Source organism: Sinocyclocheilus grahami, unplaced genomic scaffold (genome assembly GCF_001515645.1).
Source record: "Sinocyclocheilus grahami isolate Dianchi unplaced genomic scaffold, SAMN03320097.WGS_v1.1 scaffold489.1, whole genome shotgun sequence".
In the NCBI taxonomy this organism is placed as follows: Eukaryota; Metazoa; Chordata; class Actinopteri; order Cypriniformes; family Cyprinidae; genus Sinocyclocheilus; species Sinocyclocheilus grahami.
The window spans coordinates 221,602-239,802 of NW_015505668.1; the positions used below are offsets into that span (position 1 = coordinate 221,602).

Below are 18,201 nucleotides of genomic sequence, written 5' to 3' on the forward strand. Positions count from 1 at the left end.
GAACCATTTAGTCAAAGGTTCTTTAAAGAACCATCTCTTTCTTACCTTTTTATAATCTGAAGAACCTTCTTTCACCACAAAGAACCTTTTGTGAAACAGAAAGGTTCTTCAGATGTTAAAGGTTCTTTATGGAACCATTTAGACAAAAAGGTTATTCTATGGCATCGTGAAGCACCTTTATTTTTAAGAGTGTATGTGAAAATAATTGTATAATTGTAACAGTTCATTGTTGGAGCTGAGCTGAATGAGAGCGAGAGAGAGATGCAGAGCAGGGGGACATGAGGAACAGTACTAAGAACCGCTGCTTTAGAACATTGATTTTGAAACTTGTGAATCCATTAGAATCGTTAGAAGACAGAATCGTGATTCATGTATGAATAGATTTTTACGTGCACCTCTAGTTTTCTCTTCCTCTTCGCTAAAACAGCGCACCATGTCCTCGCCCCCTTTGTTGCCTTGTCCCGAGGGTGGGGATTATCTGTGTTTGTTTCGTCACGAACCCGGGAAGTGAATTATTGTAGGCCCTACCAGCCGTTTTTGTAGGCATTCAACTGCCAGAATTGTAAAAGATAATATCTCTGTTTGCATTGAACTTTCAGCGTCGTAACTTTGCAGATATTGTTTATGCTCAAACAGCAACATTACACACTAACTAACGTTAAAAAAGTGAAATCGCAATGAACCACCCCTTTAATACATTTATAGATTTTGTACACTATAGTACACTCTCTTCTCCGGGTCAGAACAATTCCATAGCGATAGCGTAAATGCCACAGCCACAAATTAAATAATTGTTTTTGTTCCTGCTTAAAGGCACTCTAAAATGATGGCCTGATGGCAACACCCTAAAACTCAGTTTGTAATGGGTGGTCAACAGTGCAAAGAATAACCTGGACTCTCTTAAGTACATAATTATGAACATTTTCTAAAGGACCCATCTGATCTACACAAATAATCTTCCCTGCTACCTATACAAGGCTACTTAACCATTTGTATTTGTCAAACTTAAAATACCATACCAATGCCAAGCCACAATACAAAAGCAAAGGACAGATATGATAAAAGTGTGTGTAAAACAATATAATCATAGTATGACAAACTCTAAAGTGTTTTAACTTCCTCTCTGAACTTAACTTCCTCTGTTGATTCCTTTTGCAAATGGACAAAAAAATAGGTTGGAAACTCGACTTATTGTCAGTAACCACCCCCAAGTATTTATGAGTATCAACAATTTCAATGTCTAAACCTTTAATTGTTGTCATCAAAGGACAAGGTGGGGACCTCCTATAATCAATCACCATGTCCTTCGTTTTATTAACAGCATATACTGTACATCTGGGTGGAAAATCATATACATCTGGGACAGCATGAGGGTTAGTAAATGATGAGAACATTTTCATTTTTGGGTGGAATTTCAATTAAATCATCACCATTACATGTCAGCATTTTTTTTGTTAGTAAGCCAGTGTAACATTACTGCTGACGTTCACCATTAGCAATTCTGCATCATCACATCACCGCTAGATATACTGACCTTAGAAAATTAGTATCATGATATGACTTATACACATGTCAAATAAGCATCATAACATTACCACTGAAGACACTGACACTGTATTTTAATACATTAGAATTATAACATCAATACTACAGATGCAGACATTCTTCATTAGTATTTCTGTACCATTACATTGATACTATGGATACTGGGGCTCTTTTTAGTACATCAACATCATACCATCATGGCTAGCTCTTTTTTTTTTCTTGACTCCATCATAGACATAACATTAAATTACACGTCATTACAACATGTCAATAAATTTGTAATTGTGCATCATAGCATCACAGCACTACAATTGTCAACACTCTTTCCGATGGCAAATCAGCATCACAATATCACCACTGCAGATGTTACAATTCTGTTAGTAATGTAATTCTGTTTAATATCATCTACAGATGATAGAAAAGCTCTCCTTTATTAATTCATAACATCATAACAAAACCACTACAGACAGTGTCTCTGAATATAAAGGCAGATGATTAATTGATCTTACTGCCACTAACAACTGTTGTATCTGGTCTAAATTTATTCCTACAGGATGCAAAATGAAGCCGTGGGCTGCATGGACTGACTGTACCAAGCTGTGTGGTGGGGGGATCCAGGAGCGGTTAATGACGGCCAAGAAGAGATATAAGAATGCACAACTAACTAGCTGTAAAGAACGAAAGGAGATACGGGCCTGCAATGTCCATCCTTGCTAGGGATGTACTGAATGGGCTTGTGTGATGGGACCCAATCTAGATTATGAACAGACTGTGAGACACTGTCTTGCAATATATTTAATGCCCTCTGTTTCGGGTTGGAAAGCTGCAACAGGTAGTCAGTTATTTTTACTTTTATTTTCTAGAAAATTGTCTAGCCTGTAAAGGAATGGGAAACCAAAAGGGAGGGTGCTCAGAGTTGCAATGTACTATACAAATCCAGATGTATTAATATGCATTAGTATTTGAGAGTAACAGCTCTTTGTGAAGCTTTGAAGAGGGGAGTTCTTTTGAAGATTGATTTTTCACAAGCAGGATCATGTCATATTAAAGCTTAATGTGTTCTGACATGAAATGCAAAACAAGTTTCTCCTTTTATACTCTGTGATCCAATCACACACACACACAATTTTTTTAATCACTGTCTTACATGTCAGACATCACGTGAAGTGATCGCCCTCCCTCCCCTCTATGGCAGGTACCCATGTTCACATTTATTCAGGAGATTAGAAATGCTATGGCCATAAATATCCAGAGTTTGGGAGTTGTATTTCTGTTTTATTCGTATGCACAGTATTCATCAAGGTCTTGTTTAAATGTAGGTATTAGAACGTAAAATTTTGAGGTACAATAACTAACTCAAACCCTAAATTTGTACATTTGGATAGACACTGAAACGTACAATATGGACATATTAACAACATATAAAATCTAAACACTATTATGTATTTACAGCTATAGAAACGTAACATATTTAAAAATCTTTTATGTCATAAATATATTTGTATATTAAAATTTTTTCCATTTTATAGATAGATTTTAGATCCCTTGACCCTACCCCAAACCTAAGCATAAAGATAACAGACTAATAAGTGCACCATAATTTATATATTGTTAAATTGTCAAAATGCAGTACCAAAGCAGTCCAAGTGGCTAATGTATTTCAGTCACAGTACACTCTGGCAGAATATAATAGTTGTGTGTGTGGTTTAGAGTAGAATTTACAGAAGTATCAGCAGAAGCTGTTAATCACTGAAAATCGTATTCCAATATACTCCGTGATGGTGCACATATCTCCTTCAAATGCATATATTCATTTTAAGATTTTAAAGTGTAGTCTAGTTTAATATGTAATGTTATGTAATCCTTTTAAATTGAATGTCAACTGTGTTTGATCCAATTGAAAACATAACCTGATTATAAATGCAAAATCAGACTATTTATTAATTAATTATTCATATACATGCTTGTCTGTAAATTTCTTCATGTAAATAATTCGTTTTAGATGCTATTAATACATCAGTATTGTACGTTTTGTTGTCTATGCAAATGTAGGTAAATAAAACCACACTTTACGTGAAATACAAATGCTCGTGAGATCGCGTTGATATATTGCACAGTTTCTTGCAAAATTGTTTACTTGCATCTAACGAGTGCTATTCTGTTTTGATATCTTAAATGACTATTACTTTATATATTTCACTTAGCTCCTCAGTATATAGTGGCCAAAAAAAAGACACCTGAAATCAGACTTGAAAAGTATGATTTTTCATTGCACTGGAAGATACAATATCAAACCAAATGACATCTGAAAACACTGAAAACAAATGTCACACAAGTACAAGTTACACACAAGTAGCAGAGTACAACAACTGTAGTCCATATCTGTTTGTTTAATAATTTAAATCCCAACAGATGTGTTGAAAAATGTGCTTGTATAATGTTTAAAATAAATAGCCCATGGTTTATATATATATATATATATGTGTATGTGTGTGTGTGTGTGTGTGTGTGTGTGTGTGTGTGTGTGTACATGTTTTTCTATCCTGGTGGGGACTTACACTTACACTTACACAAGTAACCTGACTTACACCTTGACTTATTGGGACTTGTGTCACTGTGGGAACCTAAATTGAGGTCCCCATAAGGAAACAAGCTTATAAATCATACAGAATGAGGTGTTCTGTGAGGGGTAGGTTTAGAGTTGGTGTTGGGCAATAGAAAATACGTTTTATACAGTAGAAAAACCATTACGCCTATTGAGAGTCCCCACAAGGATAGTAAACCAGAAGTATGTGTGTACAATAACAATCATACATTTTAAGTTTTCACTGTCTTAATATTTTGGGGGAGCACTGCAATACTAAATACTACTTTCAAATAAAGACGAGAAAAATATTAACTTGAATTGTTGAAAGCAGATATTTGGTTTTCATAGCCAAATTCCCCAGCATAAACATTTGTGCACTATGAGAGAACTCAAAAGGTAACATCTGCTGTTAAACAGTCTGTCATTGGGCAAAAAATCAAGACATAGTCACTTATATTTGCATACTTTGTCCATATATTTGCCCTTTTGTAAATCAAGCCATAGAGCTAGTAATGTTTGATTTTAATATGTTCTTTGCCCAGAAGTATTGCCATGTTTGCAAACCAGCTTTACTTACTTTTACAAGATTACTGTAAAATTGCTGTAGGAAAATATACTATTCTTGAATAATGATAATGGCCATAAGCCAGTTCAAATAAGTAATGGAACTGTTGTATCCTGTGATGATTTTTCTCCGGTGTGTAATTTTCTTCACTACTAAAAGCACATATACCCAGCCATTCCAGGATTTTCTATGTCTCATGTATGAAATGAATGCTGTCTAGGACCCACTAATCTGTTATGATTTTGTTCCCCACTTTAAGACAGGTAGACGCCATTTAACTGAAATGTGTTAATTTGTTGGATTTTGATTTGCTTTGGTTTTATCAAACCTTCTGATAACCCCCCTTTTTATAAGAAATTATTCTTACCAAAGTCTTGCGTAGATGTTTTGTAGTTGTCTCTCTTCCTTGTTGCTCCTCTGACATGATTCATACTTTTTTGAATATTTCACCTTTACAATAAAAGGAAATGTAACAAAGTGCCTAATCCATTTTCTGATTATTTGTGCAAAAGGTATCATCATATAACTCCACAGATGATAACAGTACAAATACATGCAAATAACACATTTGTTGTGCCACAAAGCTTAGTCTTGGGCCCTTTGTCGTTTGTTTTTCTCCACAGAGTTGCATATTATCTGCATAAAAATAAAATATATATATATATTTTTATATTACACATCATTTGAACATTTGTGAGTGTATCTATGTTTGTCTAAATTTGTGTAAACATGCTAATCTCTAGATACAAGCTTTATTTCTTTAAACGTTTCAGGGTGTTATTTTGCTACATTTGTAAATGATTCTACTGTAGTGTTTCGTTTTGAAAGCTACTATATGTTTTGGAACAATTTGCATTGCATTGAAATTTAAATTGGAGTTCATGTTTTAATAGTATTATTATTATTAATATTAACAAGATTTAAAAAAAAAAAAAAACATTTTCTAAATCAGTTGTGTTGCCTGTGAACGCAGCTGTGTCTCTTGTGTTTGGCCACTAGAGGGAGGTATCAAGACATGAAAAGTTAACTGTTTGGCCCAAAGAAATTTTGGGAAGGTACAGATCTGTTTCTCTGCTTATGCATGCTCTCTCTATGCAGTTTAAGCTCTGTTTGAGCTCTGTATAAATCTTAACCATACTGACTGTGATTAACTCTCAGATCCAGCTTTGGCCATCTGATCCAGCATATAAAGGGACGTGCCACAACCGTTCCTGTAAACGTTCACGCTCAGATGTGCCTGCAAACTATGTGTGATTTTGAAATTGCCTAGTTTCAATTTGCTAATCCCACACTTCTTTTCACACTGAGATACAGCATTCATGAGAAGTTTATATAGGTAATGTGTGTGACACCATCAAGTGTGGAAGGGCCTCAAACCTGCAAAATGTGTGAAAAGCAATTCTGGCAGAGTGACTTGGTTGATGTCACACGTCAAAATTAGCAAGTCACTAGAATTTTGGATGAGGAATGACTGAAGTCACAAGATATGGGTACATGGAGAGACAACTGAGTATTAATTTTAAGTTTAACATTTAGAATGATTTAACAAATGCAATTTTACCTATCATTGGAACTATTTGTTAATTGTGTTATATTTATATTTGTGTATGATGGCCATCATGAATACGGCTTTTAAAACTGATTGTAAACCCCCATAAAGAGGGAGAAAAAGAAGTGGACAAAGGATTAGTTTTACAACAACAACAACAATTCACCCAGGTTTGAATATGTGCAAGCATTGATGATAAATGAGAGATAGGGCAAAGGGGAATATTTTGTAAGAAATTATGGTTTTCAGTTGGTTCCTCACACAAAGCTACCTAAAGTATGACTTTAGAAAACGTGGACTATAGTACACATTTCATTTGTACCAGGATGTTATGGTAACCCCGTTACAGGATCATCTTAACAGTCAGAAATAAATTATATGAATCCACCATCTCAAATATTATCACACTATATCATTAGAACAAATTATTGCTAATTAGATTGTAAAGATTCATACTTCAGTCATACAATTTAAATTTCTTAGCTAGTGTTACAGTTACCCTTTAAAAACATCAATCCGTCAATGAATCAAACAATTAACCAATCAATTATTCAATCAAAATCAAAATAATCAAAAAAATAATAATGATAATTTTACATGAACCACCCCATTTTACAAAACCTGTTAAAAATTCTCAGAGAATCTGTCTATCCGTCCAACCATCCAACCATTTTTCTGTGGAATGCATAAAACCATCTGAAATAAATGACAGAATTGGATGAATGGATGGATTTATTGATTGATGAAATTTTCCTAGAAGATCCTGTCCAAATCTTGAAATGCTTCTCACACTCCTACCACTCAGGGGCAACACAACTTTAAAAACTACCTTAAAGGACATTATGGTGAATACAGAGGGTGAAGGGCATGAATGGAAAATAGAAAACCCATCAAGTGCAGTTCAGAAATGCATTCTTTATTACTAACCTGATTACCATGAGCCTGCAATAGTTTGTGATGCACCTTTCAAATGCGGTTGCCATGGGAACGTTGGTGATGGCTGCAGTCTCTTAGACAAATTATGTTGCCTGAGCTTATGCTGTGCTCTACTCCAGCATAGTATATACAAACAGACAAACACAAGTACTGTCATTTAGGTAACATATGGACACATAATGACGCAAAAATATCAGTGCTCAAGTTCCCCTGAGATACAAATTACAATGATGTAAGAGGATATGATAGTGTAAGTATGACTGAATTATTCAGTATGCACTTTAAACATAAATTGCTGTCGATTTGGTAACGCTGCTATGCCTTAGCGAGGGCTCTGTTAAGGTTTCTCAGTGATATCTGTTGACATTTGTGTTAAACATCCATAGAAATTGCTTTGATGGTCACACGTGTTTGGGAACAGCGGAATATGCCACAGTATTGTGCGTTTTAGTGGCCGCTCTCTCTCGCTCATGAAGGTTTGTTTTTCTCCAGTGCATATAGTGTGTTTGACAGCAAGTGTTTACTCATAATCATTTACTTCATATTCTGCTGACATATTTAAATCTAAACGGCCTAAATGGAGGATTCTTCTTCAGCTGCTTCTTTGCTGCTATAGAGTGTCAGTATAGGAAGCCTTCAGACAGTTCTCAGTTTCAGATTAAATATGGATGTTAGGTCTAGTTTTTTTCTTCTGTTTCTAGTAATAATATAATATAATATCATATCATATCAGTCCATCCAACCATTTTGAAAACTGCCATAGGTAGGGTTTTATATTAGAGCTTTATTTTTTTCATAATTTGCTGTATCCAGCAAAGTATATACAGTGGGGCAAATAAGTATTTGATACACTGCTGATTTTTCAAGTTTTCCCACTTACAAAGAATGGAGAGATCTGTAATTTTCATCATAGGTACGAGCAGTCTGGAATTCTGGATTCAAAGCTGTGGCATTCTGTAGTAATGCAATTTTGTATAGGCATCAAAATGGTTAGACACCTGATTTCCTATAAGCTGCGTTAATCGTTTCGGTATCACTTTAGTTTAGGGACCATTTCTTACTATTAACTTCTGGATAATTAGAATGCATATTACTTGCATATTGCCTGTTTATCAATAATTATAAAGCACATTTGAATGCCTTATTCTGAATGACCATATTTTAGATCCCTTAATCCTACCCCATACCTAAACGACTACCCTAGTAACTATTAATAAGCTATAAATTAATTTATGGTATGAGACTTTGTTACATTTGTCATACTTGAATCGGGAATACATGAAAAAATATCAAGTGAATTCGAGTAGTTTAAGTGGGTGCTATAAAAAAGTATCAAAAGTGTCCCTCGCTGGTCATTTTGACCCGCCACTGGAAAAGCATGGAATTTATGAAAAAAATGATTTTTTATTTTATTTTGTCACACTTGAGCATGGAGCACACACAAAAAAAATCTGAGTCGATTCGAGGATTCTATTTGGGTGTAGTGAAAAAAGTATTACACCCACAAGTATTAGATAAATTTTGACCCGGCCATAGGAATGAATGGAATGTCCGAAAAAACAGCATTTTTTCATTTATTAGATTTTTTTGACTATACAAAATCTGACACAATCCAGAAAAGATGCATACCCAAACAAAGGGCTGAGACTGCTGAATGTCCTCAATGCACAAAAAACTCACATATTCACACACACAGGCACACACACACACATGGCACACACACTCCAATTGAAACACATTATAGCTTGTAAGATGTTTCTGCTGGGAAATGACTATCATTTTTTTTTTACTTACAGTTAAATTTGAGTGATGGGGTAGAGACCAATTAGTTTATATCATATTTATATTTTTAAATGTATCTTTTATATTTATTACATATTTATGAAACTGTATGAATATGCATGTGTTTGGATTTAAATTCAGTATAATTTTTTTTTTCTTTACAAAATATATAATTTTTTTTAATGTTTTTATATATGTCTGAAAGCCTTGAGATATATTTGAAAGCTTAATGAAGCTTCAAGTTGGTGTAGTTTTAAACATTTCACTTGTTTGGCTCATTTAAGAATCTCCACAGGGTTCTATAGGCCCCTCTAGTGGCTGTAATCATAATAATTTTTTTTTTTGTGAAAAAATTTCTAAAACATGCTAATTTTCATAAAAATATCCAGACTTTAATGTGAATAAAATAAAAATCACCAAAAATAAAAAAAAAACCTACATAAAAAAATTTGAAAAAAAAATTAGAAAAATGGACCAATGTAACCTTTTTGGACCAAAAATAAAATTAGTGTCATTTTTGGCCTTTGGGTCATTTTGGCCCACGAGGGACACTTTTGTTCTAGGTTCGGATGAGGGTTAACAACAATTAATAGTTAACAGTTATCATATTGCTGTTATTAATAATTAATAACTATTAATAACAGCACTATTACAAATTACACACATTTTTTTATTATTAGTTCTAACAGCTAAGTATTAAGTAATGTTGTGTATAGCAATTCACATTAATATAGAATGTGTCAGGGTATATCAGACTCTGAGACAGAGATATAGTTGAACCCAAACCGGAAAGTTTGACACAGATGGATAATGGAAATGCAGGTAAGTAATGCCAGATACTGCAATGCAGGTGATGATGATGAATAATGGGAAGTTTTCTGCAGAATTAAGGATGACGGAGTGGAACAGACAGAACCAGGAGAGTACTCAACTCGGAGTTAGGTAAGTAGGCTCGTGGTAACTTTGGTACTTGGAACAAGACAATGGGATTGCTGGAGCACTGGAGAGATGACTGGAGTATGAGGGTGATTGCTGGAGAATCACAAGGTAAGTAGAGCGGGTAATGGTAATGAGCCTTCTCAATCGAGGCCAGACAAATAGTGACTGTGATGTGTGTGATTAGGTGTGATCACAATGGTTCTGAGAGTGATTGCTGGGTGTTGGTGAAGGAGGAGCCTGGCATGACCCGAGGTTCCTGACACTGCAGCAGTCGCCCTCAACTGTGTGGAGCTAGTCTTTGAGAATCTGAATCATGGAAGGCAGTCAGGAGAGTTGCATCTAAGATGTCATCCCGGGGAATCCATGATTGTTCTTTGGGTCTGTACAAAACCTGTACAAAACCTCCCAGTCGACTAGATATTTCAGGTGACCTCTAAGGCGTCAGGAGTCCAGGATCTCTTTCACGGTGTATATATATACGGGGCCGTCAGTGTGGACTAGAGTGTCGGATCCCTGGGCATCGTCATGACTCTGATGATGGTGCACTTCTCTTTGCAGATAATAGTGAATGGCATTCCATTCTCTTGCTCGCCTGGAATGAGTGATTGACCGGTACCTCAGACTGCTCCCCTGATCATGGGAAGAGAAGAGGCTGGAAACAGAGTATACATTGGAATTACATGAGTTTGGTTGTTGGTTGATGGAGAGAGCTTTGGGAATGCTCAACTCAGGCAAGGAACTGGTTCGGAGTTCTGGTGGGCATGGCAGAAGGTTCTCAGGAAGTGTCCAATTTCCTGGACTTTCCTCTCATCTGCACATTTCTTTGAGGGTGGTATCCAGAGGAGAGACTTACCAAGTTTAATAGCCAGAAAACTGTAACTCTTTGATGGTTTGCCTTGATTGTACTGCATCAACTTTAAGCAGAGACGTAGTAACAAAGGAGGTGGAGGTTGGATTAGACATGCTGCAATAGTGTGTCCACCAGTGCCACAATATGAACATAGTCCCTGGGTTAGCTGACACTGCCGCTCGGCCGGAATGAGATGGGCATTATCAATTTGCATGGGTTTATGGCTTGGTTCTAGTAAGCCAAGTTACTCTGGCTGGCGATGGAAGGAAGACTGCTAGGCATGATGTTCCTCCATGCAATTTCTTATCTGCTGGATGACTTGAATGGATAGCTGGACGAATCACTGAAATGCACTCACAAAGCCAGTTCCAACCCCTGGTGGTAGGTAGTGAGGAGTGAACACTCACTCCATCCACTGGATGTTGCTAGGATTCAAAACTTCAGAGCATAATTAGTTAAATAACTTTTTCCTTATTTTAAATGATCTAACTGCTCACCGATGGAAGAATTACCAATGGGGCATCCACAAATGTATCTAAAATCAGCTACAAAACTATCAAGAGATTGTTTTGCCAGCCCAACCTGTTGCCAAAGGATGCCATTGCAGGCCTCCACCGAGACAGAGTAGGGCCCTGGATTGACAATGGGACTGGCAACGTAGACTGACAGTGAAGAAGCACTGAGGTGAGTGATGGAGGTGGCTGGTGCAGTGGTGGATCCAGGTGCGGTGAAGACACGGCAAAGTGAGTCGATGAATGGATCGGGCCTGTTAGGTTCATGGCGGTGTTGGTCTGGCCTTCTGTCAGATCCCACATTTGAACCCACACAGATAGTTTATTGGCACAGATGGATAATGGAAATGCGGGTAAGTAATGCAAAGTCAGATACTGCAGTGCAGCTAATGATGATGAATAATTGAATGTTTCCTTACCAGATGCAGAATGGAGGATGATGGAGTGGGACAGTTAATTATATAATATTATATTATATTGTATGAAATGAAGTGACAAAAATGACTTGCTAAAATATAATTTTTATGTTGAAATGCAATTTTCAAAAATCTGAAATTTTAAAGAATATAATGATATTACAAAAATGTAGACTGTCACTGAATCTTTCAAGAAATTGAACTATTATATATAGTGTCTCTCTTGATCTACTTTATTTAATATGCTAGCAAGACAATGTCAGATGAAACCCAGTGTGAATACTAATAACAATACACATTGCCAATAAATTCCAGAACAAAAGTTACAATCTACACATTCTACAGTGAAAGATTATACAGTATGCAACCCCTCTGGGAATGTGAATAATCTTCATCTTGATAATCATTTACATTATCCAATAAACACAAACGACACAGAGTCACACTGACCCTTACAGTCACTGAAAAGATAAACCGTGTCAACCTCCAGTAAACATTAAAATGAGCACATGCAGGTGGTTACTAATATGTGCATATCGTATCACACAATCTCATTTAAAATCAGTGAACCACAGTAACAACAGCCTGATAGTGTTAATCAGTAGCGCAAAATCTTTAGAACTGAGATCCAGCGTGGCACAACAATTATTATGTTTTTTTTCATTTATTTTTGGAATTACAATTTTCACCAAACAGCATCAAGCATTAAATGAGTAGTTCACCCTAAAATGACTCTTTTACTCATCCTTATGTCATTCCAAACTTGAATGACTCTTTCTTCATTGCAGTACAAACAATGGCATGACAAATGGGATCCGACATAGCTTGTCCCACAAAGAAAGTCATACAGAATTGAAGTGAATGACAGTTTTCATTTTGGGGTGAGCAGTCCCTTGAAAAAAAATAGTTAAAATGCATACAGTAGTGCTGCTCTACATTACAGAAATGTGCCATGTCAGACAGTGCATTAAACGTATATTGCCTGGCCTGTGTAAGATGTAACAGCAATATGATAAAATACCCTAATGCCTGCTTCACACTGCAAATGTCAGCGGCACACAACAGTGTGTATTTTTTTTAGAACCCATGTTAACAGATGCATCACTTTGGGGTCCAAATGCTCTATCAGATCCCAAAAGCAAATAACAAGGAGTGCTATTGTGCACTCATGGTGTGCTGTACTACTACAGAAAAATCATGATTCTAACTGTTATCTCCATACTGAAATCTCAGATGGACAGACAGTGATTAGCCTTTTCTACATTGTTCAAATATTGGTGTCTAGGAACATATATATATATATATATATATATATATATATATATATATATATATATATATATATACACACATATATATATATGCCTCACATTAGTTGCTGTTTCTATGGGCCAATACACGCAAGGTGTCCGCCATATTGGAATGGTCAAAGCCAGACTGTGGGTGCGTCTCAATCAGCTCCCGAGCTCGTGAATCAGTATATCGTGTACACGATTTTGGTCACTGGTAAGTTCCCTGGTTCACTGCACATTGGGACAGTGATTACCTAATTTCCGGTGACATGACTACGTACAACGTCAACGGACAACATTATAGAATGTCACCGCTGTAATTAATCAACAACAGGCAGGACAAATCTCTATTTTATGTTATTTTTTATTCTCTTTAAACACTTCGGCCGAATATTAATAATAAAAGCTAACTAGATGTGATCATTACCCTTCTAGCGATGTGTGTTTATGTTGAAATATACAAAAAAATGGTTTGTCTTTTCAAATCTTCTATCACGTATGATTATATTTATTGAGTTAGCTCGTGTGGTTTATGTTTCGCAGAAATGTGACGTAATTCCCAGTAAGGGAGCATAGTGAGCACCGATGCTCCTTAGTTTTTGCGGTGCATTGTGGGATTTTTCAGGGAGCGAACAATGCCTGCAAAGCTGCTTTCATATCTGTGGACAAAGAAGTGCTTGGGTTAGTCAGAGCCAATCTCTGCACAGGTATCAAAAGAGCCTAGACTATGCCCTGAAAATACAATTCAACTCAGCAGTGATCCATGGAACATTTGGAAAACATCCAGTGTGATCCCAGAGAGCCCTTGATAGAATGATTTTACCTGAAACATCACTATCTGTCAAGGAATCCTCCTTCGTAGATAGCAGTGCAATAGAAAGTGAAATTAGCCCAGTCTGATATTGTGGCCAAGCAATCCTTTTGTCACAGCATATACAAATACTTTATTATTAGTCGGGTACACGAGAAAACCAGTGAAGATCTTCTGCTCACCGTACAGCTTGCATGTCCTGGTATTTATGCACTTATGCATAAATGTATATTTACTGTATATAATTGTATTTATTTATTTTTATTTATTTATTATTATTTGTTTTATTTTTATTTTTTTGGCATCAGTGACAGTTATGGTACTTTTTCCTAATACTGCTGTGCATCAAAAATACTGATACATTTTTGTAATGAACCAAGCAAAACTGCAACTGAAATCAACTGCATGTATGGAAAACAGCCAAACTTTTTTTTTACTGGAATAACCCAACCCCAAATAAAAATAACTATTATTATTTTTAATAGCATTTTATTTAAGCTTTCACTGTAATAATTGCTGCAATGTCTTCAAACCAAATTATATACTTTTAAATTATGAATTGAAGCAAAACATACATTGTTAGTGCCTTTACTGTCGCAAGACCATAGTATTATGCATTAGGCCTGTAAGTCCTGCATTGTTTCAGTCTTCATGTTCTGTAGTTTACAGAAACAAATTAATTTAAACCAGCAGCACTGGACTCCGCAAGGCTAAACTTTTTTTCTTTTTCTGTTCTTTTATTAAATAAAGCATTATTTAAAGGGTTAGTTGGCCTGAAATTTAAATTGTCATCATTTACTCATCTTCATGACATTCCAAACCTTAATTTTTTTATGTATTTTTTTGTGATTTATTTATTTATTATTTAATACATTATTTTTCAGGTTTATTTGATCAACTGAAAATTCAAGCTTTTATTTATTTATTTATTTAATCAGAATATACATATACTTTTGAATGACCACCAATCGGGAAAGTTTTGCACTTAACTTTAGTAAAGTCAGAGTATTGTGCAGGCAGTGGAAGAATAGAAAAACAATTGTGCTCCTCCTTTAGCAATAAAACTCCAGGTGTCATTGCGACCTGTCAGCTACTCTACGGTGATTGACGCTGAAAGTGGAGCTGTTCTACAAAACAAAATACATATTCAAGTGTTCCTTTATACTGTCTTCTTTCAAACTTGTCCAAACACTTCATAGGCTACTCCTTAAAATGTTTTCTATATATCTAATAAATATTGACATTTCACAAAAAAAAAGTAGTATTTCTTATAGTTTTACAGTTTGGTGTATTTTGCTGCAGCATGTAGCTCAATGAGTGTAAAAGTGTTTGAAAAATAAATAATTGTAATGGAATTGGTCTATCATAGTGTTAAAATATTGGTTATCATCATGGCCTTGAATTTCCTAATTAGTGCACCCAGTGGTAAGGCTTACCTTTTTTTACTATATGGGAGTGCAACTGAGAATGCCTGGGTTAAGCTAACCAAGCTCCAGAAATGTAAGTAATAGAAATATGGCTTTATAGAAAATGCACGTTTAACGGATCATTTGCCCCTAATGAACAGGCAATGTAACATTAAATCAATAAATTTCCTTTAATCTCTTTGAGCCCCAGTGAGCAGTTACAGGTGAATGTGTAAAGGGAAAAACTCAAATGGTGGTGAGGTGCAAGGAATCAGACTTATCTGGGGCCCATCCTCCTCTGGCATCATAAAAATGCAATATAACAATAATATACAGCATAGCTCAAAGATAGTGTAAGTCAAACGAGGCCGCTGAACGAGCATGACACACGGCTCGAAAGCAGCGGAACTTTTATTATGCCACAGTCGACCGCTTCCGCTCCTTCCAGTCGTGAGTATGTGGGGAAAAAAGGCAGCACTTATCAGGCAGTTTTATCATACTAGATACGTTTGAAAGTTCTGTTATAATGCTACTCTGTACGGTCGTCACCTTTCTAATAAAACACATAACATATTAAAGCGTCTTTGGTGTTTCCATGTTTCCACGGAAATTGAGGGCTTGTGACGTCATTGGCAGGCAGCATAATGACACTATGGACACGGTCCGTGTCACTAGTTAAAATTTAAACATTCTTTGAAACATTTGGGATAACGTAAGCACACAAGTCAGCAAAATATATAACACTGTTCTAGTGCTTTTTGGATATTTTAATAAAACAATCTTACATATTGTGCCTTTAAGGGTTACAGCACTGAAAAAACAAAAGGTCTGTTTCACACTCTTGATGTTATAGTGTAACCCTACACTATAACATCAAGAGTCTGAAACAGAGTCAGACACACACACAAAGAGAACAATATATAAAACTTTAACACTTTACAATAAGGTTTCATTTGTTAATATTAATTAACTATATTAGTTAACATGAACAATATTCATATAGCATTTATTAATCGTAGTTAATATTAAGTTCAAAGCTTACTAATGCGCTATTAAAATTTAAAGTTGCATCTGTCAACATTAGTTAATGTATTGTACTGTGAACATGAACATTTTTATTAACTAACATTAACAAAGATTAATAAATGCTGTAAAAATATATTGTTCATTGTTAGAATGCATTAACTAATGTTGACAAATGAGACCTTATTGTAAAGTGTTACAAAAACTTTTACTGATCTATAAGCATTTTTTAAAGCTGCAGTGCGTAAGTTTGACCTCTTTGTCGCCATCTCTGTTTGAAAACCTGCAATTACAGCTTATTGCGGAATTATCTTCCTTGCGTGGGTTGTGCACCGGCACGACTCCAGCGTGGATGAATCTAATGTGTGGCTGTCAGTCACCGCACCAGTGGTTCCCTTTCAGTCGGTCACTCCGAGTCACATCAGTGACTGACAAATTGGGATCTCGCTTAGAGAGACCAATCCACTTTGAGTGTAAACTAAACGAGCCAATGCACATTGGAATGTGATGACTGCATCCAGCTGCCGCTGATCACAGCGTGATCATAAAAAGGCAGCCGGTGCAATGCATACCAGCTTTTCGCTTCGGAGCTGAGCGACAACATCGTTCTGCTCCTACCAAACTGCTTCGTGTGTGACGAGTCTAGAGCGCTCTCGGGAGCTTTTTGTGTTGGCGGACGGCATTTGAGCAGTGGTCGTTCCTGTGTCAAGTGGGTTGCGCACTTCAGGCTGCATTACCCTCTGTCGTGCTGCAAACGGCCGTTTCCCCTGTGCGTCTCAGCACGTAAAAGAGCATTTCCCTAAAAGAGCCAATTTCTCTAAAAGAGTACAACAAGCGGGTGCGTCTTTGTAAAGACGATGGATCGTCTTTTTAAAGATGCCGTTTCACCCGTGCGTTTCTGGATGCAGTCGTTACCTAGCGGCAGGTGATGGTCACAATCGCTGCCTCACATGTCTGGGCATGAAGTACGTTGAGGTGGCGTTCGTGGATGAGTCATGTTCCCATTGCTGGAAGATGACCATCTCGGAGCTAATTTCTCTAAAAGAGTACAACAAGCGGGTGCGTCTTTGTAAAGACGATGGATCGTCTTTTTAAAGATGCCGTTTCACTCGTGCGTTTCTGGATGCAGTCGTTACCTAGCGGCGGGTGATGGTCACAATCGCTGCCTCACATGTCTGGGCATGAAGTACGTTGAGGTGGCGTTCGTGGATGAGTCATGTTCCCATTGCTGGAAGATGACCATCTCGGAGCTGCGGGCCAGGCTCCGTTTCCTCTGCCGCGATCTAGTGTACATCCTGGCGGCAGCCAGACGTGGATTACTTCGGGCAGTAGCACGGGCGGTCGGAGCGTTACAGTGGTGGCAAACCCCTCAGAGAACCAACCCTCGGGGGCCCACCACTCCTCCAGCACTCTGCAGTCAGTCGAGCCGCCAAAGGAACACGCTGGGCCCTCTTCAAAGAGCTTTCCCGGGCCGCCAAGAGGGTAGGGCTCGAGTGGAAACCTCTACCGCGTCCCGAGCCCTCGATGTTGGACGATTGGTTTCTCAGGGTGGCTCGCGCTTGTTTTCAGCGCCCCGCCTTGGTGCCTTTCTTCCCGGTGGTGCATGAGGAGCTCACCAGGTCATGGATGGCTCTTTTTACTGCCGGAAACCAACCTGCTGGTTCCTCCTTCCTCACCACCCTCGACGGTGGTGCAGCTAGATGGTATACAAGGATCCCCCCGGTGGAGCAGTCGGTTGCGATGCAGTTGCGTCCTAATACCACCTCCACCCGGCAGGGCGAACCGTGCCTCCCCTCCTAGGTCTGTAGGTACTAGTCTGGCCTGTCCGGTGATGCTTATACAGCCTGAGGAAAAGCTGCCTCAGTCTTACACACTACGTAGTTACTGCAGGTCCATCAGCTTGGCCCAGCAGCTCTCGGCTGCACAGAAACAGACTGAGGCAGGTCGTCACACCCTGCCCAGGTGGGCAGCTGCTGCCTCCACCCATC

The 18,201-nt window shown here is 37.4% G+C and overlaps 1 protein-coding gene across 1 annotated transcript in view; it reads left to right on the forward strand.

Annotated features, from left to right (window-relative positions):
- Positions 1 to 3,427, forward strand: part of spon1a (spondin 1a) — a 185,183-nt gene extending 181,756 nt beyond the window's left edge. Inside the window, exon 16 of the mRNA XM_016236358.1 lies at positions 2,099 to 3,427. Coding sequence (XP_016091844.1) covers positions 2,099 to 2,262 — 164 coding nt within the window. The 3' untranslated portion in view covers positions 2,263 to 3,427. The remainder of the gene's footprint in view (positions 1 to 2,098) is intronic.
- The last annotated feature ends 14,774 nt before the right edge of the window (positions 3,428 to 18,201 follow it).